Source organism: Prunus dulcis, chromosome 1, assembly GCF_902201215.1.
Source record: "Prunus dulcis chromosome 1, ALMONDv2, whole genome shotgun sequence".
NCBI lineage: Eukaryota > Viridiplantae > Streptophyta > Magnoliopsida > Rosales > Rosaceae > Prunus > Prunus dulcis.
In genome coordinates this window covers 26,374,900-26,398,013 of record NC_047650.1, presented here as the reverse complement: position 1 = coordinate 26,398,013, position 23,114 = coordinate 26,374,900, and the positions used below count along the sequence as shown (strand labels likewise).

At 38.0% G+C, this 23,114-nt stretch overlaps 2 protein-coding genes and 1 long non-coding RNA gene across 4 annotated transcripts; 1 reads left to right on the top strand and 2 right to left on the bottom strand.

Moving 5' to 3' along the window:
- Positions 1-532: 532 nt before the first annotated feature.
- On the top strand, positions 533-1,832 carry LOC117617391 (clavaminate synthase-like protein At3g21360; the record flags this gene model as incomplete). The annotated part of the gene is made up of 3 exons (XM_034346747.1): positions 533-895; positions 1,134-1,387; positions 1,487-1,832. Coding segments are annotated over 3 exons (963 nt in total), but the record flags the coding sequence as incomplete, so codon positions are not given.
- A 594-nt stretch (positions 1,833-2,426) lies between these two features.
- LOC117633765 (protein decapping 5) lies at positions 2,427-7,370 on the bottom strand. Of its 2 annotated transcripts, none has more exons than XM_034367528.1 (8): positions 7,103-7,370; positions 6,093-6,193; positions 5,523-5,597; positions 4,498-5,430; positions 3,699-3,770; positions 3,231-3,431; positions 3,007-3,114; positions 2,427-2,918 (listed from the first exon to the last, which is right to left on the bottom strand). In XM_034367528.1, the coding sequence occupies exons 1-8, from the start codon at positions 7,248-7,250 to the stop codon at positions 2,748-2,750; spliced, it is 1,809 nt and encodes a 602-aa protein (XP_034223419.1). In that variant the 5' UTR covers positions 7,251-7,370; the 3' UTR covers positions 2,427-2,747. The 2 variants fall into 2 exon arrangements, with proteins under 2 accessions (XP_034223419.1, XP_034223426.1); XM_034367535.1 differs by having other exon boundaries at positions 3,243-3,431.
- An 11,779-nt stretch (positions 7,371-19,149) lies between these two features.
- Positions 19,150-21,713, bottom strand: LOC117616799. The gene is made up of 3 exons (XR_004584178.1): positions 21,602-21,713; positions 21,350-21,414; positions 19,150-20,905 (listed from the first exon to the last, which is right to left on the bottom strand). It is a non-coding gene; the product is annotated as an uncharacterized LOC117616799 (long non-coding RNA).
- Positions 21,714-23,114: the final 1,401 nt, after the last annotated feature.

Below are 23,114 nucleotides of genomic sequence, written 5' to 3'. Positions count from 1 at the left end.
TATGTTGATAAATATGAAATGAACTCATTGTTACACTATGCTAGCTGTTACACAAGAAATATCAAGTAGTCCTTGTGCTTTTATAGGTCATTTTTTTGTTTAACCCTACCTTGCTAAAGAAGCTAGCCCCATTGGACAAGGAAAGCTTGGATTTGTAGTCACATACAAACAAGAACAACTCATTTTGGGTAATTATCTTCCTGTCCTCCTAGGTGCCCCAATTAGTTCTTGTTTGTATCCCATCTACTGTTTTGAGGTAGCTGCCTTAGCATAACGCATTTAAAAAAACAAAAATACAAAAAGTCTTAAAATTGAAGTACCTCCCCAATCATAAACCAATAAATAATAATAATAAAAACTGTCTTATTACAAGCATTCACGCAACAGGACATAGAAAGAATCCAAAAATAGCCGGTGACAATTCCAACTCCATTGCTATATAACAAGTAGCTTGCAAACCACATAAACACAGAGAAGAAAAACAGAGAGAGAGAGAGAGAGAGAGAGAGAGAGAGAGAGAGAGAGAGAAGAACACTTCACGAAGGACTTCAAAGTGGGAAAGTGTGAAGGGCAAAAGGTGGTGGATGGAGAAACCATGCCACTGGTGCTGCAGCCTCCAGAGCCCAACAGCAGCAATGATGTGGAGAGCCTTGTGTTGGCTCTGAAGAAGAACAAGGACTGGTTTGAGCAGATGCTGATCAAGAACAGCGCTGTGCTGCTTAGAGGTTTCAATGTGCAGAATGCAGAGGAGTTTAATGATATCATTGAAACATTCGGGTGGGATGATATTCGATATGTAGGGCCGGCACCAAGAACACATGTGCACAAGCGAGTATGGACTGCCAATGAAGGACCACTTTCGGAATTCATATACTATCACCATGAGATGGTTTTGGTAAGTGCCTCAATAAGCTTCTCAATTTGGTCATGTTTTCTGCACCTTTTTTTAAGCTAGTTTCTTTTATGAGATCACAGTTTGATGCCCACTTCTTACACCAAAATATGTCCGTCTCCATTAGACTTTATTAATTCAATTATAATTCAAAGAGTTAACCCAATATGATATTATTGGCATCTGCTAATACCCTCTTAATTACTTTAACCTTTACTTTTACTAATTAATTAACCTGCAGATCAAGGAATATCCGAAAAAAGTGATCCTATTCTGTGAGACACCACCACCAGAAGGCGGAGAAACACCCTTTGTTCCGAGCTTCCGGGTAACGGAAAGGATGCTGAAGGAGTTCCCAGAAACCGTAGAAGAAATGGACGCAAATGGGTTGAAGTACACTTTCACAGCTCTCAGTAAGAACAGTACAGGTTCCATGAGGGGTAGGGGCTGGGAGGATACTTTTGGTACATCAGACCGTGCAGAAGCTGAGAAAAGGTGATCTTTGCTTACTACTCTATATATCACTTGTCACAACATGATAAATTGGTTTCATAGTTACAAGATCATTTGGTTAAAGACATTATGATTTGGCAGGGCTAATGCTTTAGGCATGGACGTTGAGTGGCTACCAGATGGAGCAATCAAGACAATATTGGGGCCAAGGTCGCTGACGAAGGTGTTTGATGGAAGAAAAGAAAGGAGAATGTGGTTTAACACGGTGGTCGGCATGCATGGGAAGGAGCTCAGCTCTGCCCTCATGGCCGATGGAACCGAGATTCCGGCAAATGTGGTGAATAGATGTGAACAGATTATTGAAGAAGAAAGCATCCAATTTAAGTGGGAGAAGGGTGATGTTCTCTTCTTCGATAACTTGGCTTTGCTCCATGGAAGAAGGCCTTCTCTTCCTCCCAGAAGAGTCTTGGTAGCCACATGCAAGTAGCTTTTTAGCAAAGCAAAGTTTGTACGGCCAGTTATACTGGCTTCGAAGTAACAACGTTTTTTTTTTCAGAGAGAATAAAAACTGTTACAAAAATAAAATAATCAGAATAATGAGAAGCCTCACCGAATAATGAGAAGCCTCGTATTACCGAATAATGGGAAGCTTATTTAGAGGCAAATTGAATGGCTTACCCAACATCATCGTTAAACTTATTGAAAATTATTTCCTTCTTTTCTTTATGTAAGTCCACCATTTTCTTTACAACAGAAACAACGTTATCTTTAAATACATGGTCAGATACATCAAAACTCATCATTCGATTTCCATCTGAAAGGAAGAGGCCTCAAAGAGCTTAGTTAGTGAATAGTTTCTCGTAAGTTGGCAGAGCAACAATAGAACGAACCTAATCGCAGAATCTTAAAATCTCCAAAATTTCAAATCGCAAATCAGCTTGCAATAGGATGCCACATGAAACATGGAATATACATCCATCTGCATCGAGTCTAATATCACTTTACCAGTAGTATCAGCTCGCTCACCCCATTTCTAAAATCAACATTTCCTGATGCATTCATGGCAAGCCAAAAGTCCAACTTCAGTCCAATGCCAACAAGGTGAAGAGTTTGACATCAAAGAACAACAAATTTAATAGGTAAGAGAAAATACTAAACTTGATTAGGTTCTGTCACTAAATTTGATGCTTCTTGATTAGGTCAATGAAAGGAGTCCCAAATCAGGGAAATAGATAAAGACAATTTGATACAGAAACAGCATTAACTTCTATTTATTTTCTGGACAGGCATAAATAAGGAAAACACAACATTAACATAGCCCTAAATCTGTTTGTTGTTCTGATGGGCTGCCGTTCGGGCTTTGGGTTTTACCCATATTAACTCTCAGGAGGCAAAGTGGCAACTATGGAGCACGAGTGGGCATGGCCCGGCCACGGCCCCTTCCAACATAGCCACCGCCATAACCCCCATAACCCCCGTAACCCCTTCCATAGTAACCACCACGACCACGGCCACCACGCCCAGGACCACGGCCACCTCGACCACCCCGATACCTTGAAAAAGTGCCAAAAGTCTGCACCAACAAGCAAACAACCATATCCATGAAAATCTCCAAAACTAAGATGGGCAAAAAAATACAAAATAAATAAAAGGTACACTACCTCAGTATCTATCTTTATTTGCTCAGAGTATCTAGTTCTCCCATTCTGTTCATGATTCATAGCATTGCAAGAGATGGTATCAAAGAAGTCATCCTTATTGTAGACGGGCTGTGGCACAGGAGCACAAAACTTAACAAAATGAGATGACAGAAGTAATAAGAAGATTATTTCTTAATCTAGAACCCATTTAGATTATGAATGAAAAACATGATAGCCAAAGCCACCTTGATCTCAACCTTCGACAACTCCACATCATCTTCATCCTCAATATAATCTTCATCACTGGCGTTTCCATCTCCGTCTTTGTCCTTTGGGTGAGGTTTGTTACTCTTACCCAGATGACCCCAAACCTCATCCTTATTGAACTTCTCATTCATTGCCGTGAAATCAAAATCTTCAGTGAATTTTGTTATTGGACGGGAACTCTGCAACCAAATTGGTAATTGTTTGGCACTGTCAGGTATCCCAAAAGGTATTACAACGACTAATTGGTAAGAGTAAATTAAATTTAATCAGGGGTAATCCTATCTGTAAATAATTTTGGATTTATCACATATATCTTACAATAGATTAAAAGCCATCAGAAGTGCTGAAAAACACTCCCCTGACAAACCATTGCCAATCAAGAAGTTCTCATTTTAACTCAAATTTAAGTTGTCACTCAGATTCAAAAAAGGTAAATAATACATTACCCCAGATCCTCGCCCTCTTTCGCGCCCCCTATAAGTATAACCATGGCGATTTTGGAATTGAGCTCCATTTGGCTGGGAATGCATTTATACATATAGGGAAAAAGATAGGGACAATGTCAGAGACTCGTTGGATCATAGAGTAGATAATAGAATTGAAATACAAAAAACGGAACTGAAGTCCTAAATTGTTATAACTTCATCCTTTTTATTGCACAAGTTTGAGAATAAATTCCTCCCCCTCAGAGAGAGAGAGAGAGAGATACCATCTTTTTTTAATACCCAGAAATCCCCCAAGCCTGCGTTGCAGACTAGGCTTCGAAACTGGGGCCCACACCAAATCCTACAATCTTTGGGAGGCAGGGATAGGTAGCTTGAGATATTAAACCCCAGACCATGTGGGATCAGACCACAGGTCCACTGGCCTGACAACTCAACTAAATCCAGTCGGTGAGAATAAGAGAAACCACGAATTCTAAGATCTAAACAATTCAGTCATTTAAAAACCTGAAACTAGTTCAGAGCTGGCAATTTCACATAAATCTAATTTGCAACCCCAAAGATGTAAATACATGTACAAAAAGAAACTCAAACAAAGAGGCTGGCTGATGAATGAAATTTTCATCGGGTATGGTAGTTAAACCCACCCATCTTACACTGAATGCTAGCAATTCAGTCTAATAAGCCTGTTAAATAACAATCTAATATTCTACTGCACCCACCCACATATAAATAGACATCCAAGAGGAGGGGAAAACAAAGCAAGCAAGTCCAAGAGCATGAATGTATGACAAAACAACACCTTTTGACCAGCCCGTACAGGTGGTGGTAATGGCAATATTGGGGGCTGAGATTCGGCCGAGACTGGCACTGTGGGTTCTGATGAGGTTGACGATGAAACTTGGACCACCTCCACATCCTTGTGAGCGGTTTGCAAAGATTGAGTTGAAGAGACTGCAGCAGATCCAGATTGCAACAGCTGACCTGGGGTTACCAAAGAAGGCAGTAGTGTTTCCGTGCGCAAAGAACTGGATGTCCCGACAACAGAGGAAGCAGCTTGAGATATGTTTTGATAAGGCAAGGTTGGGCCAGAAATTGCATGAGGCTTGTTAGAGATTGGTGGTACAACAGTACTTATATCTGGGCTTGAAGTAGTTAGAGAAGAAATAGGTGGCAAATTTGCACTAAGGGTGGCTACAGAAGGGACAGAACTTGGTGCCTTGTTAGGCATTGAGCTTGGCAAGGTTTCTGAAGCTAGTGTTGTAGAAGGCACTGGAGGCAGAGTTGTTGGCAACGTTGACTGAGATAAAGAAGTAGAACTAATACTAGCAGCTGGAAGCAAAGGCGACGGAACATCAGGCAAGTTTGAAGTTCCAGTAGGTAAGGAGGCATTAAAATTGGGGTACTGCAGTGGCTGCTGCATTGAAGAAGGCATTGATAGCCCAGGTGGTGGTCGAAGCAACGATTGCTGGTGTAAATGAGGAAGCCCATTTGGAGGGCCATAGTATCCTTGCCAGTACATTGGCATTGCAAGCCCACCACCATTTGCACTTGGAGGAGGAGGCGTAGCCCCCCATGACGCTAAATTGCCTCCAGGTTGATATAAAGGCAAACTACCTTGGAAATTTGGACCAGGGAGTCCCAACTGTGCAGTATGAGGATTAATATCCGTCAAAGATCCACTAGCAGGAGCAGGTAAGCTCGATGTTGAAGGAGCAGGGCGGGAGTAGTGAGACTGCAAGAAAGGTGAAAAGAGTTTGAGGGAGAAAGAGATAATTACAAGAGGTTAACTAGATGCATCACAAAAGTGAGATGTCCTTCTCATACTTGAATAATAGCTGGATCATTGTTTATAGGTGGTAGCGTAGGCTGAACAGGTGGAGAAGACTTAACCTGTAAATCCTGTAAACAAAAGCAATAATGAAAGACTTAGGGCTTCGATATTTACATGAAAATATAACCAGATATGAATCCCGGCCTACAAAGTTCCAAAATTTGACATGATGACATTGCAGAGAGTTACATCCCACATCATGGATTATGACATTTGTGTTAATTTTTCTATCTTATATCATTATTATCATATAACTCAAGAGTCACCATATTTACACTCGAGTTTTCACACACCTTAGTAGTCAACAACAATTGCAAGTTTGCAACAGTAAATGCTCTAATTTTAATTTAATTTTAAAATAAAAATAAAAGCAATGGCCTTGCCAAAGATTGAAGAAAAATACCTTTATTGAATAACTTAAAATCATAAAACAAAGGAGATTCAAGGTTTTTTTGGTAAATTATCAATCCTCAATATAGAACGCTCATTGTGAATGTCTTGAAAAACAAAGTTTGGTGACCAGACTCTGGTCCTAGGGTCTTAGGCATCTGTGTAAACCATACCTTGATGTCACTCCCGCGGAATAGTATATACTCATAAACTTTGTCACCCGGAGGGATTTGTGGTCCATCCTTTTTCCTTCCTTCTGTTCCAAAAGATCGTACTGCCATGTAGAAAGTAACAAATTACCACCAGCTCATCTACCCACATCTCAACAAAAGCACTTAACAAATATTATATGCATATTATGATCCATGGCACATAAACTATTCATAAACATTTCATGCTTCAGGTAAAGGTAACGTGACATCAAAACCATACACCAACTAACATATGCAACCTTTATTTCCATACATGATTAATATATGTTAACCATGCTGATACCCTCCACTTCTACCATTTGACAGCATTATGACAATGAACCATAAATTAATGGATGCAATTATACTGTTCAGAGATTAAACCATAAGTAAAAGAACAAATAACCATGCACCACAAGGGGCTGTTATAAATTCCATAACCCTGTGGACACAATGTTTTTGTAATAAAATAAAATTATAAACGATTTTTCATTCTCAAGATATCTTATTGATGCCAGCAGTGGTATCAAGGAAACTGAAATTACTAGGAAGCCAAATATGAATTGTTCAATCAAAACAAAATGAAACAATTTCAACAACAACAAATATAGTCCTTGCCAAAAATCGATAAGATTAACCAGTTACAATCACATATATTGAAGAGACAAACCATTTACAATCAGAGAGTTGGACATTTTCACAGAAATTTACCCACATTAGTTCCTCGCCAAACCATACTTTCATACTCAGTTCAAAGCACACGTTAATGCCTGAATCACATACTTTGCATACACACACGTGACTGATGGCCAGTTTTTAGAAGAAATTTCTAGACGACTGTAACTAGTAAATAAACATTCTTTTCCAACAACAAAAAAGCTAGTAAATGAACAATTTAATCAATTCGATTAAATTAAATTAGGCATAGAAAACAAGAATGAACGAAACGAAATCCTGAGAACAATAAATCAAATAAAGTGAGTAAGCAGTACCGTTTCTGAGCCCGATACTGGACTCTTCGGTGTTGATGTTGTAAAGCACGCCTTCGTATCTGATCTCACTCTTCGAAGTCAAACTTATCAAGCTCCCTATGTACGAATCGGCCGCTGAGCTCGATCTCGTAGCAGTCTCCGTAGCCATAGCCTCTGATTTCAAACCCTAACGCATGCAGATTTACACAGGGAGGAAGAGAGTAGGGTTTTGCTTTTGGGGGTGGCTTTGAGATTATCGGTTCTCTGTTTTGTGGAAAAGAGGGAGATCTGCCCATTTAATATATAATTTTGTTTTTGCGTTTTAGGTAATTTGACGATAATGACGAGCTAACCAATGGTAAACAGACACGTGGATGGGTCTCGGACTTGTTGGTCTTTTTGTTGGAATTCGAGGAGAAGGCGGTCCAAAGTGTAGTGGGTCTAGTAAACGAGGAATGGCAGTGGGTTTGAAAAGGGAGACTTGCTGGGCTGCTGAGAATCGTCCCACTATAAAATGACTTATCTATCCATGCAAGTTTGGCAAAATGAGTTTGAAATCAGTGACAATAACAGGGTAATTTCGTCTATTGGCTAAAATGTTCATAAATCATGGCTTTTGCCTGTGAAGTGCACACATAATCACTGCAAGCACTAATTAGGGATAAAAAAAACCATGTAATAAAATTATAAAACCCATTTAAGAATATATGAGAGAATAAGTAATGGGTATGAATCAACACCTCACCTTTATCAATAGAATTCATGAATTTTTAGGCATTGGATTATGTATTGTAGCATATAACTCATAAACTTTTAATTTCGCATGTGTTAGTAAATATGTGATAAATTGAGAGTAAAATAATTTTAATACTCATATGTTTATTAGAAGTCATGCATCAAAATAATTCTAATAATTAGTTCCATGAAAGTAAACATATCATTATAACTTTTAATTTTTTGGCTATACACACAAAATGCATGTACAAAGAATTCTTTTTCATTGATTTTATTTTTATATTGAGTATTTTATAAAGTAAACTATTCAACTTTTAAAGTTTCTTATTCTAAAGCATCAAAATAGGTATATGTGTGTGCGTTTTTTTTTTTTACAATTGATTTTTTATGTAGATGCAACGTAAAAACTCATCTAAGATTTTGACCCAAAAAAAAAGAAGAAAAAAAACTCAATGTGGAAGATATTATCGTTGGTGATATCCTTCAAGTCAAAAACTCATCCATCAGTAGGGAGTATCATTTGGCCCGTGTCTCGCGTGTTTAAGTGGATAGCTCAAGGTTTGATGGGCCAAAGTTAAACCTTGTCTGATGGTTAGGCCTATTCGTCGAGCCCATTCTAAGTTTTGGTAGAATTTGGGCTTATGATTTGAAACCTCTAACCCGACCCGACTAGGCCCATTCATGGGCCGGCCCGCTCATTTGCCTTATATTGCCTAATTTATTCTAAACATTTAAGTAAATGTATTGTCTTTTACTTTAATTTATTTTTATATTATTTCATTTAAATTTACAATGTAAATAAGGAAGTATCTCTCATTTGAATTTAATTAAAAATACTAGAAAATCAAAGTCAAAAAACAAGACATTTAGAGCATGTTTACGTATCAGTAATGGAGAAAGTAAGGAATTAGAGAATTTAGGAATCGGAGAACTACTAAATCGGTATGAGAAGAATCATTCTTATTAAGCTATTTACTAAACATATGAAATTAGCAAAGGAATGGAGTTGATTCCTATTGTTATTGTTTACTAATTTTCATGAATCAGAATCCAAATTAATTTGATTACTAAAATGCCCTGCACATTTTTACCACAACACATATATAATTCTCAAATTGGCTAAGGAGACCAAACTAATCCTGCAGCAAATCAGTAAGGCGGTGCAAACATGAGGAATCAATATGCTGAACAAGATAAACAGCAAGAGCCCAGTTCAATGATAATGTTAATAACACCTTTGTCCAGAGCCAATTTCAAATGAAAAAATAAACTCTAATAAATATATATCTTTCATCTACTTAACTAGTAAACAATCAAATAATAATAACCTACATAATCTTCATACATTAAATATATGGAACTTCTTGGAAATGAGTTTTTTTATATATATAAAGGGTTTGAGGTGTTTTGGAATTATGGTAAAGTGGTAATGGTATTTTTGAAAGTTAGTAAGAGAAAACAGCAATGGGAATCGTATCGACTACTCCCCCTAGTTGATCTGATACCTTGTTATGAGGGGATGTGATTACTTATTTTGAAGTAGGGCCCACTTATTTTTTCATTCCTGATTGCAAGTAAACGCAGGGGAAGTCAGGAATGGAAATCATTCCCTTTCCTACCATACCCATTACTCATACGTGAACATGCCCTTACTTAAATGTTTGGAATGGAAATAAGACAATGCAATATAATTGGGGGTGGGGGGAGGGGGGGAAGGAAATGGGCGTCCAGTGGGTGACCCAACCCTGCCCAGAAAGCCCACTTAGGCCCAACTCTATAAGTGAGCTTTGGCTTATCCCTTTCAAATTTTGACCTGAGTCGAAAAATTTAAAAATCCGACAACAACCGATCCGAGCCTGGCCCAAACCCAAAAATTTAGAGCCGGACATGACGAACCCTATCCATCAACTAGTCGTACTTCTCTTCCCAATACTAAAAAATATCTCAAGTTGGAAACCCCCAACCTAAACTCATATATGTATAGAAATATGGATTTTTAACTGTAGAGGTCCCTGAACTTTACCTCGAGTTGCAATTAGGTCCCCAAACTTTTTTTTGAGGCAATTAGGTCATCCAACTATCTCATATGTTCCAATTGAGTCATTCTGTCAATTTGACCATTAAGTTGAAGGCTAAAACCGTCCATCTCAATTAAAATATTTTAAATTTTAAAATTTGAAAAAAAATTTGAAAAAAGTGAATAAATAATTAAATAATAAATAAACTTAAAGATAAAAAATCCAAATCCAAATCCCTATCTCTCTCTCTCTCTTTCGCTCTCTCTCTCTCTGTCTCTCCCTCTCTCCCACAACCCATTCCCTCATTCTCCTTATCCCACCCCCTCAAAACGCAGATCCCAACCCAACCTACAACCCACCCCTCATCTCTCAACCCGTAGAACCCAGAACCCACCCGCAACCTCATCCCCCCAAGATGCAAAGTGTTCAAATTTTTGTTTTCTTTTTCAATTTTTGAATTTAGAGAGAGAGAGAGAGAGAGAGAGAGAGAGAGAGAGAGAGAGAGATGGGTCTTAGGGGAGTTTGAGGTGGATCTCGGGTGGGGACAAGGGTGGTTGTATAATGGCGTTGGGCTTGGGGGTTTATGAGTTTTGTGGTTTTGCCTCTGATGGCTTAATGTAACGACCCGAACCTTAATTCATTTTTAATTATTAATTTATTCTGAGAAAAGACTATTTTACCCCTAGAATATTTCATTAGGTCTAAAGTTGACTTTTTGACTAGGAAGGAATTTGGTTATTTCAACTGTACCGTTGTGTAGATCGCATCGAAGTGAGTCCGTAGACATGCAATGGGCTCGAATCGAAGTTATAACGAGAAAAATACGATCAAAATACATTGAGGGGCAAAATTGTAATTTGGTGAAACTGGATTTTTAAAATCCAGATTTTTCCTTCCTCTCATCTCTCTCCGGACCACGCCCTCCCCCTTCGTTTTGCACAACCGCCACCACTAATCACCATAGCTACTTCCACAGCACACGGCTGGCCACGGGACTAGGCCGGATCGCACCGCCACTTCTCCCCCTTCCTTTCCCTACCAGCCCTGCCCCTAGAACCGTCGGATTCCATCGGAAAGAGCTCTGAACCGCACTGGTTTTGACAGAAACTTCACGGCGTCAATCTATCTCCTCCGGCCACCAATTTAGTCGAGTAAGGTATGAATTTTTGACTATTTTCCATGCTCTAGCTAATGGTTGGGTAGGATTTGAGAAATTTCTAGCCTAGGTGAGTTGATTTTAGATTCAAAGTTTGACCTACCCCGAACATCAATTTTCATTTTTAGGATTTGAAAATAAAAACATATTCAGAAAATAAAAATAATGAAAACGTGTCTGGTAATACAAATTGAGAATATTACGTGAGTTATTTTTGAGATTTTCTATTTAAACCCTACACTTCTCTTAGTTCACCCCAATATTTAAATCATTAAGTTGTAAGTTTTATTATTGTGTAAAAAGACAAAAAAGGTCATCCAACTTAATGCTTAACCCTAGTACATCTATACACACACCCCACACACCTCACCACTCTTCAAATTAAGTTTTAGAAAAATGCAAACTCTTCTACATCATATTGCCGGATTACTTTTCTCTTTTAAAGATGTAGAACATTGACGAGCCTACCTCTTTGAAATATACGTGGAAGCTGATGGAAAGACTTGTTGATTGTTTCGCTGTAATGATCTTATTATCTTCCCTTTGTTGATTGCTTTTTTTTTTTTTTTTTGTACTCTTGGTTATTTTGATTTTTCATTTAAAATTTATAGCTGATGTTTTGGAAAAATTGTTCTCTTTCTCTAAAAAGTATTGGGTAGCTTGAATTTTTCTTCATATTATATTAATTGACTTACACGTTCAAAAAGCACGAAACCCAGGAAAGTTCACAGGTGGTCATACTGCAACACTGAGTATGAATGGTACAGTACAAGTGGATCAATCTTTACCCACGTAAAAATACAAAGCACATGCCCCTCCCCCTCTTTTCAAATTTTATCACCATAATACTAATAATATTATTAATATTAATAATAAAAATACTTTTGGTATTGAAAGGTCCAAGAACAAAAGTGGCTCCAATTGATGTTCTGAACCTAGGGTAGGAAGTTGGGCCCTTAATTTTGAGAATTTTCTGGTGATCGTTATCGCTTTGGACACCCACGCTGCCAGCACGTGGGTACTATAGTAGATGGGCATTGTGTCCCAGTGCGATCCCCCAGTTGTCACGAGTGTGTAGGTGTGCTCGGATTTCAATTTGGTGATCGTTAGGGTCTTGAACGGATTTCGCCTATTGTGCGATTTCCGAGTTCGATATGTTCGGACAGTTGGATCGGGTCCAAATTAAGATATGTTGATCTAGGCACTTATAGGATCGTTTAGGATTTTGTGGATTGAAAATCGGAGCCCCGGATGTTTTGATTCAATGACTTAAAGTTTGGCTTTCGCAATAATCGTCCGATTGTGCAATCGTGAGTGATCCGACGGTCCGAGTCGGACCAGACTTGCGGGATGTGTTTTCTAAACCTTGTGGATCCCATAGGAACCTTCGGATAGGAAATCTGAGGTCATAGGCCCCGTGGGCCCGGTTGACCAAGTTTGATTAGGTAGACCACTCGGTCAACCGTGAATCTTCCGAGGTAGTTTTACCTTTCGAGAAGTACTAGAACGACCATGTAAGCGAGTCTTGACCGTTATTGGGGTTGTCCTAATTATGTTGGGATTAGGAATTTGTTTTATAGTGTTTTACAGAAATTCTTGTATTTTGTTTTAAAACGTGCATCATTTTCATAATTGAATGAATATGCATGAAATATAGTTTGAATGAAAATTTAGGAAATTTAAATATATTTGTATTAGTATTATTTAATTGTGAATTTGGTTTAATAAATAATGTTGACTATTTTGGAAATTATGTAGTTACACTTTGTTAAGTACCATCCCCCAGTTACTGGACTTCCCATATGTGCTGTTGGAAATTTTCTGGCGTATGGAAAAAATATATGATTATATGGTCTCACATGTGGCGTTGGTATATTTCGGCGTATGAGACACTTCCCATACGTGGCATTGGAAATTTTCCGGCATATGGAAAGAATATATGATTATCTGGTATCACACGTGGCGTTGGAATATTTCGGCGTATGAGACACTTCCCATACTTGGCATTGGAAATTTTCCGGCATATGGGAAGAATATATGATTATCTGGTCTCACACATGGCGTTGGAATATTCCGGCGTGTGAGACACTTCCCATACGTAGCGTTGAAAATTTTCCAGCGTATAGGAAGAATATGTGATTATCTGGTCTCACATGTGGAGTTGGAATATTTCGGCGTGTGAGACACTTCCCATTCGTGGCGTTGGAAATTTTCCAGCGTATGGGAAGAATATATGATTATCTAGTCTCACACGTGGCGTTGGAATATTCAGGCGTGTGAGACACTTCCCATACGTGACGTTGGAATTTTCTGGCGTATGGGAAGAATATGTGATTATCTGGTCTCACACGTGGCGTTGGAATATTCCGGTGTGTGAGACATTATGATTATGTTATTAGCTCATCACACGTGGCGTTGGATTATCCGGCGTGTGATAGAGGATCTGTATACTTGGGTTACTATTACCTTACTACATGTGGCATTGGACTCTCCGGCATGTGGTAAAGTAACAGGGAGAGAAAAAAAGAGAGATTATGTTACTATATTGGGGAAAGATTAATGTTTAAAAAGGATTATGTTTGGTATTATGTGATTTAAAGAAAATGTAAAGGGGTAAATTCTAGAATTTACTATTTTGTAGTGCTGTAATTGATTGCATGTTATTGGAACCGGGATTTTGGATGGAAGAACTACGTGTGGCTTGATACCTCAAAAAGGATGCGTAGGTAGCTTGGGGTCCCACCCAGGTGCAGCCGCGAATTAAAGATAATTCTGGAACTTTAATTTAGTCGTTTGGACCTAGTCTCACTTCTTTTGCTCTTTGGACGAGTTTGGTTTCAACTTTGTCAATAGTCCTTAAGCTCGTTTGAGAACGAGACTTGATTGATCGATTTTATTTTGGTTTTACCAAGTAGCCGTGGATCAAAGGTGTTTGTGGTCTTGTTGAGTTCAAAACCCGTTGGGATGAGAGTTTGATCCTAGTCTCCGTCTTTAGAATTCCTTTGTTTTTACCCGTACTAGGGTATGATTGTGGGGTCAAAGGCCATCTTTGTAAACTATATGAAATTATCTTGTTCATGCTGCTAGTTGGTGATATTAAATGTGTTTTAACATGTTGAGAAAATTTGGGAAATGTCCATTTTTCAGGGGAGACTCTGTCAAAATATCGGCAAAGTCTCGTGCCCTTTTTTCTTAATTTTGTCAAAAGAAGATATAGTAATAGAAGTGGGCCCGGCATCGGTGTGTGTCGGAATTTCCACAGGATTCGTCCCGAGTTCCGAGGAATTTAGGGCGTTTCATGTCACTTAATCCTTCCTAAAAGTCGAATTGTGGCTACATATCCTTGAGTTTGTTTGTATTATTGGCTTTAATTTCTCCACAATTCATCCCAGGCTTTTCTTGGTCTTTGTCTGTTCGAAGATGATGATGAACTTGAGCTTGAACTTGGTCTTCAGGATTGAAAAACTTGGAGTTCATTAAAGTCATGGCTTGAATGGCTTTTGTATTTGAAAAACTCATTCTCCTAACCAGGTTTGCAATTTTGTGGGCGAAAGATAAGGATATGAAGATGGAGGTGGGGTTGTTGGAGTCGATGATGGATGAAGAACTCAAAAGGAAGCTTTTACCCCTTCATTTTGAGGGACAAATTGATAGAATTGGACGGTAGGACCAGAGGATCTGTTGTCCCAATTTTCCATGTCCCTTCATGTTCCCCCACTAATTTATTGACAAGTGTCTACTTACTTAACTCCAACTTAACATTGTTAAGTTAATAAAATTTAAAAAAATCATAAAAACTAAAAAGTAAAATAGAAATAACAAACAAGCCACCAACAACCACAGCCCACCCACACCTCTCTATCGGCCCCAGAGCCTCTTCACTTCACCACCAGCGAAGCATCCTCTCTTTTTTGTCTCTATCTCTCTCCCCATATTTCTCTCTCTCACTGCCCCTCCCCTGAATTTAGTCCTCTTTTCCTCTTTTTTCTCGTTGTGGGTACTGGGAATAGTGTTTCTTAGAATAAACTAGTCCAAATTCCATTCAATTCTAATTGGGTTAGATCAGATCGGCAACAACGATTACCAGAACAAAAAATATACCAAGAGCAGCCACTTCTCAGTACAATATGGGACCAAATTCAGAGAAGGGGCAGTGAGAGAGAAAGGAAGAGAGAAAGAGACAATGTATTTAAATAGTATATTTTTGAATCATTTTCACTGAAATCAAAAGGTTGATTCGTATGGCTTGTATTGATTACTGTTAAGGCCCAAAAAATCCAGAGTTGAGCCCAAATAAATTCCCAGCCTAGTGTGACACCTTATTAAGAAAAGACCTGGCTCGGAACACGAGAAATTCCTTATGCACGCTTGCACAAGCCACGACCACATGTCATGCCAAATAAATACGTCATCCGGCACACTAAGAATTTAAATGGGCCTATAAAAGGCACCGACTTTACAAGCCCATGCTAGTTACCCCGCCAAGCATCATGTCCAAAGACGATAAAATTAAAGCACGCAAATCGACATGCCATGCCAAGCAAGAAATCATTATTTCACATATAACCAAGCTACAAGCTTAAGTGGGCCCAAGCCACACAAATGCCCTGGGCTTGCTTGAGTGGGTTGTGGTATGGATGGTAACGAGCTTTCATGAGGCCCATTGATGAGCCGAGAAATGGAAGTTTTGGGCTGCTTGGGAGCCCCAAAACTCAAGTCCATTTCTTGAGCTCAAATATGTGGGTAAGCATAAAAGAGAGAAAAAAGCCCAATACTTTAGGAAAAATTAGCCCATCACCATAAATAAAATAGCCCATCATTTAAGCCCATTCCCTTGATAGGCTAACCAATCACTTTAGCAAAAACCCAAGCAACCAATAAAATATTCATAGTCTCCAGCACTTAGCTGGAAACGTGAACCACGATGAAAGCCAAAGTGTTATGTCAGTGAGCTGCTGGAAGGTTCCAGCACATGGACTAAGAACGAACACCAAGGTGGAACAGGCAAAGAACCAGGGGATATTAGCACCATAGGTTGTTAGGAGCCAAGGCACTCTTCAAACCAGTGTAAATACCCATTTCTTTCCCCCCATCAGATCTAGCCATGGAAGAAGGGACAAAAGAAGGAAGAAAGATGACTGAAAATAGGATTCCCTCACTGGAACAGCTGCGGGAAAAGCCTAGAGCTCCCCAAACCTTATTTTTGTGCGACTGGGCAGAGAGAATTTCACCAAATAGGATGAGTCAAAGTAAGAGAAGAGAAATGAGAGGAAAGACTTGGCCAAATTGGATAGAAACCACTAGGGTTTCTTGGGAAGAAGGAGCTTCTAGTGCCTATAAAAAGAGGCATTTCCAACCCATCATCTCAACACACACATCTGGAAAGCAAACTTTATCTCTCACCTCTGAAACCTCTGCAATTTCGAGCCTTATCCTTCCATCTCTCCCTATTTTTCATTTTGGTAAACTATTCCAAAGCTTGACAGAGTTTCGTCAAGCTGCCGGAAACTACTCAACACACCCATCATAACTCCATCTCTCTCCCTCTTCAACAAACCCTCTTAGAATCCATTCCCCATTGTCTTAAAACCCATGTTTCTCATAGGAATTCACAGCCTTCTCTCTGTTTACGCTAAACTCATGATGGTTTTGCTCACATGCCACAAACTTCTCATCCCAAGCTAAGAATCTACCTATAAGCGACTGTTAGTTTTGCTGGTGAAGGTAACCAAGGTGATTCCTAAGGCTCAGCTATCATTTCGAAGCATTCTCGGGGCCTAATTCTTGAACTCAGACCTAGAGGCAATTTTCTCTCATTCGGTTCTTTACGGCAGCCTAGGCCCGCAGTAGCTGCGGGAACGAAAAAGCCCCTACAATTACTATAACAATTAATTTAATCGAGACAGGGATTGATTACTATGCTGGGTTTGATTCCTATGAAATAAAAATGTTGATTCCTATGGTTGGGATTGATTACTATAACAATTAATTTAATTGAGATAAGGATTGATTCCTATGGTTAGGATTGGTTTTCTTCTCTGAAATTTCCTAATAGAGATTAGGAGGGAGGAGAACTGGGTTTTGCAAGCATTTGAGAGTTGATGGTGGAGAAGATGCAGAGATTATGAGGGAGGAGAATGGTATGGCTAGATTTTGCAAGGAAGGAATTGATGCTACAATTGGAGAAAAGGAGAAGACGCTTGTTAGCTCGCTTGGATATTTGTGCAGTTTTAAATGTTTAAAATATTTAAAAAAATTTAAATTGTCAAATAAAAAAGTTAACAAAGTTAACTCCCTATTATGTTAATTGATACATTTCAATAAATTAGAGAGAGGACACGGAGGGGACACCAATTTGAGGACATCGGATCTGCTCCCAAGACCCAATTGAAACTATTTGTTGAGTCAACAAATGTAATTGTCTCAAAGAAAAGTTGGGAGACTCAATTGCAACCCGAGGCAAAGTTCAAGAATGTCTACAGTTAAAAACCATGGAAATAGAAGTTACTAGAAAAAAAGCCCGCACGATGCTGCGGGTTTTGAAATTACGTAGACAAAATAAGATTGTTTATATATACAATGAGATTTAATTTGTAGCATTATACTTAACTAAGGAAGTATAAGTTGCTAAAAAGGAAAGTAATAACATATTTTACAGGCTGCTTGTTATGTTAAAATAGTAGGCATGTTTGTATATACATTGAGATGTTAATAGTGGGAAGCAGTTATCAAAATAGCAAAATTTGGAAAGTTTTGAGTAGCATGCTGTTTAATTGGGCAGGTTTTGTTTTGCAATTTCTTCATGACTTTTCTTTTCTTTGATGGAGATCTTGACCTGTTATAAAAAAAAGTGGGAAAATAGTAAGTGTTAGTGTTGATGAATGGGGAAAATCGAGTTAGGACAATAATCATAAACATCTAATTATGTATAAACATGAATAGTATAATTTAACAATTTAATAAGAAAGTTATAAATGGTTTTTAAATCGAGGAAACACAAAGTAACGAAATTAAGAGAACTAATGAGCAAGTTCTAATGATTTTCCAATTGATGTAACACAAAGTAAACATATTTTAAATTTTGTGTTTATCTAAAGGAAAAGTTGAAGAGAGGTAAAAGAATCATAGTTGGATGTATTGAAGAAAAATTGAATTTTATGAAAAAGGAATAATGCGTAACCACTATTTCTTAATTTGAGCTCCCCTATATACATATATTTCACAAAATTTCAGCAAGAGAAAGTACTGTAAATCTGTTTAAAATTGAGAAGAAGGAAAAAAAAAAAGAAAAGAAACAAATCATCCCTGCATATAAGAATAAGAAAAGAAACAGTGCAATAAAAATATGGCAAAAAGTTTAACCCCATAAGCTCAAACTCAATTAAGTTTACCAGAATAGATGTCTTTTTGAAGAATGGAAGGAAGCACTTGATTCAAAACACTCGTTAAAAAGTTTAAATATGCTACTATGTTATTTACACATCATCGATATATTGGCATAGAAATTATGAATGCCATCATGACATGGATCTTCATAATGATCTTCCATTGCAGAATGAAATTATTCAGTTCAAATTCTGGGAGAAGATTATACATGTTTCAAAAGCTAATGAAGTCACTGCATTTTTTTGGGTCATGCTCGTATGTGCATTGACAATGTATTACTGTCTAATAGTCTAAAGGGAAAAAGAAATTAAAAAGAAACAAAAAATAAACTATGAAAGCAACACATCAAATTTAAACAGAGCTTCTATAGCCTAACCAAGCAAAACAGACGTAATCAATAACATTAAATGACTGTGTGACTCCATGATACCACAAACAAAAATTAGTGCAACCCCAACTCCTCTTACACCTCCAACCTCAGACAAAGAAGCTTTCTGCGTGGTTAAATTTTATCTCCATTGAAATGTGTTTTGTTTTTTGCCAATTTGTTCCAGATAATAGAGGTAGTGTTCAAACTTATAAAGAGAGAAGAATTAAAATTCAGAATTAGAATTCAGATATTGGAGGTAGTGTCCAAACTTTGAACATCTCTAACATGACATCACTAAATCAGTAAATATTACACAAAATTAGTATTAAAAAACATGAACAGAGAAACAAAAAATAAAATAAGAAACCAAATATTAACAACAATAGATACTGAAATTTTTGCCTCAACTCATTGTTCAGACACATTTCACTTGTAGTAAGTTCAGTTGGTTACTAACTTTAATTTGACTCACTTTGGTCTGATTTGGTATCAGAGACACTGAAATTTTTGGTGATATAAAAATAGTTTAGTTTCTTTTTGTTTATCTTAAATTACACTATATGTTTGTTCTTGAAGAAAAACCCTTTTAAACGATCGACTTCTTCACTATAAACCTAAAGAAAATTAAACCCATTTTCATATGGTGCCGTAAGCTAATTTCTAAGCTCTATTAACCGAAAGATCAAATTCATGCGAGCTGAACACTTTGCTAAAGCAAAACAGGAATTAAGAAGCATTAAGAAAAGAAAACAAAAACAAATCCCAACTGACAAAGAGCCAGCCAAAAAAATCTCCCATTCTTATCTCCCAACAATCCCAACTGAATTTAAAATCTGGTTCTGGTTGTATCAACAACTCCAACCAGATAATGAAGGTAGTTTTCAAACTTAGAAAGAGAGAAGAATTAAAATTCGTAAATCAAACACCCAAATTGAGAAACCCTAACAAACAATTTAAACCTTTAAAACTTGGAAGGGCAAAGATTTGAAATAATAACTTGGGAAATAGCTTGAACACTACCCCTTCTTTACGAATTTAAATGTTCTCTCTTTATGAGTTTGACCTAAAGTTCATCACGGGAAGCTTTCGGATACAATTATGCATTCCCAATGACAGACCTCTCAAACTTTGGTCTGCAAAATATCCATTCCAGACCATAATTTTCAAAGATCCTTCTATGTCTCATCCTTTAAATAGATTTATATAAAAAAAGTATTGCTCTCATGAGCTATAATTCCTGCAAGAATTCATGTCTTTGCAGGTACTTTAGCCTTTCAAGTGACAGAAGAGGGACTGAAAAAGGAAAGAAATGGCTCTTCAATGAATCTTCTAACAGAAGACTTTGCACAAAAATAAACCTAAGAACTCAAAATTCCAACTATGCGGTCTATATGAATTCACTTTCTAACATACCATTCACATTTCCACAAAGATCAAAATTCCATACATACAGAACAGTCCTCTACAGAAGCATTTTGACCTAATTTATACCTAATTTATACCTACTTTATACCGTTATGGCCTTCCAGAAAAATGGGTTCAGTGTGAATAACAGGAAGAACACACACTTACACACCAACATCCACCAAAAACTAAGGGAGCTCAATAGAAACTGATATTAAACAAAGGGCTTTATATGAAGAAATCTTATAAGTAATTGAAAGAAAAAAACTCTATTCAGATACTATTTTCCTCTGTTTTTCTCTCTCCATCAGTCTCAAAACACTCAAAACATTCAACAACATGCTCAGATGTTTCAATCCATTGCTGTACCCTAAAATTAACCTCAACAAAACACCCAATAGATTCAACAACATACTCAGATATTAGAGGGTTTAGGGTTAGAAAGCTCATTTTTATTATTATCAATAGATGGTTTACTTGCAGCTTTACCATTTGACACACCCTAAGAGAAATATATCACACCAAAATAAATACCAAATGAAATGGAACCTAAGAAACTGTGAAGCAAAAAAAGATCCATTGGAACATGTAGCTGGCGAGGTATCAAAGTTACTGCAGGAGTTTTTGGCAACTTAAATGAAACTACAACTCAAAGGAGAGGAGGTCCTTGGAGTGGTTTCAAAGATACTTAACCTCAGTAGATTGCAAGTCCCCTGCTCTGCAGATTATCTTCTCAGATAGTTTTCTGGGTGCAGCTGAAATTCAAGCAAAATATACAAACATAAGGTTAGCAATGTAAAATGACCCCAACCCAAATGACCCAACAGAGGACAAAAGCATTAAAACAATAACATGCGGGGGAATGCCCTCAAGTGCAAGCAATCTATGAGAAAAGTTAAGCCCAAAAAGAATACACCCAATTTCTATTTTGTCGAAACATGATTAATCTTCACTTCTTTTTTCCTTGTGTTTTATCATTAATTTTTTTTCTCCATATTTAGGATACAGCAACCAAAAGCAGATAAAAAAAGGAATTTTTTTTTTTTCTTCAAGCACCATTGGTCTTTGCTTTCCACTGTTTTATCGGCAACCAAAACAGAAATTGGGAATGATTTACATTTCTAAGATTTCTCCAAGAGAGCAAAGTCATTGAATCAACAATTGATTAAAAAAATTAATAATAAGAACAATGGAAATACCTGAGCTAATCTGTGAGATTCAATCCCCTTCCTGATAGAACCCAAGTGAGTCGGAAAGTGAGCACCTTGGAAGATAAGAGGAAGATCATAGCGATGAAAAAGACGAAGGCAAGGAAGTCGGTAAACAATGAAAACACAAACTGATGGAAGAAATACCTCATTTCAAAATCTGTAGCTTCCAATCAAATCAATCATTAGTATTATTATCTTAAAAAAGTCACAGAAACTTAGCAATGGGTACTCATAAAATACCTGTTGGCAATAGAGGCGAGCTAACAATTGTACTTGAAGCAGTCAACATTGGCATCTTAATGATAAAACCACCTGAAAACACGACCCTTTGCACATTAAAACACACAGATATATACCTAAATACAAACACATGCTTATTAATTAAGATTCAATTAAACATTTTACACTTGTTGCTGTTCTTCAACGTTCTTTTTGTCATTGTTTGATTTAGAAATCCATTACATCTCCTGTAATTATGGCTGTGAATCAGTAAAATTTAGCATTAAGGCAATACAGCCACAGTGATTCGTCCAATCGCAACGATAACTTACTCCTTCACCTCAAGTCCTATCTTGTTAACATGTAGTATGCTTAATCCAGTAAAGGATCTGACCTGAATGAATATGATGATGATATTAATGTGTACCTGGAACAATATAGACCTGCTTTTCTTACTTCACGAAAGCAATGGGAAGCACTTACAATAATCACTGCTAGAGAAAATTAGAGAAAGATTTGAGCTGCTAGATGCAACAGATGGAGGGCGGAACATACTGCAGACTTTTACTTATATACATATATACACATCTATTTTCTGTACTTTGAAAAATCACTACGATTAGATTTGAAAGAGGGAGATATTGGTTTTAAGGGGCCTTATCACATCAGCAAAACTCAATAACTAAAAGGATGTTATTGAATCTTCTAAACTTATAACTAAAAGGATGTTATTAAAAGGAGGTTATTGGTTTTAAGGGGCCTTATCACATCCAAACTCATCTAAACTTATCACGAGGGGAGAGAAAAAAGAGAGGCAAACAACCTGAAGTGATAAATAACCGAAACCGAATCCGAGCTCTAGCTCTCAGGCCTCTCAGAGGCCACGCATGACGACGCTGTTTAGGGACGCAAGTCCCAGCCTTTCGTTCCGGGGCTCCTACCACCGTCGAGCCCAATCGAAGTCCAATTTCGGATCCCCGACGACCTGGATCTGCTCCAGGACCCGTTCGACGGCCCATTCGGCAGCTTCGAGGAGCTGGGCGGCTCCGAGGACGACCTCTTCTGCACCTACATGGACATCGAGAAGCTCGGATCCAAGCTCGACGATGGACCCTCCGACCCAAAACTCGAGAATCCCGGAGGCTACGCAGAGACAGGTGTAGAGCTTGGTGGAGAGGTGAGTGCGAGGCCGAGGCACCGGCATAGCAACTCGGTTGACGCATCTTTGGACAGCATAGAGGCCAAGAAGGCCATGGCTCCTGATAAGCTCACCGAGCTCTCCCAACAGCTCTCCCATTTTACCCCTGAAGCTCTCCAACCAGCTAGTTGAAATCCAACCAGATGCCTCTCAACCTTGAACAGTCGCTAGTTACATCCCAAGGAAAGAGAGGGCAAAACGGGAAAAACACAAAACAATCAGCCAAGGGCAAAATCGAAATTTTACTGTTTAAAGGGAGAGAAAAAGCTGGCTGAACAGTTTAAAATAAAGGCATTTTCGTAAATTTACTGTGCTTAGCTACAGTGATTAGTTGTA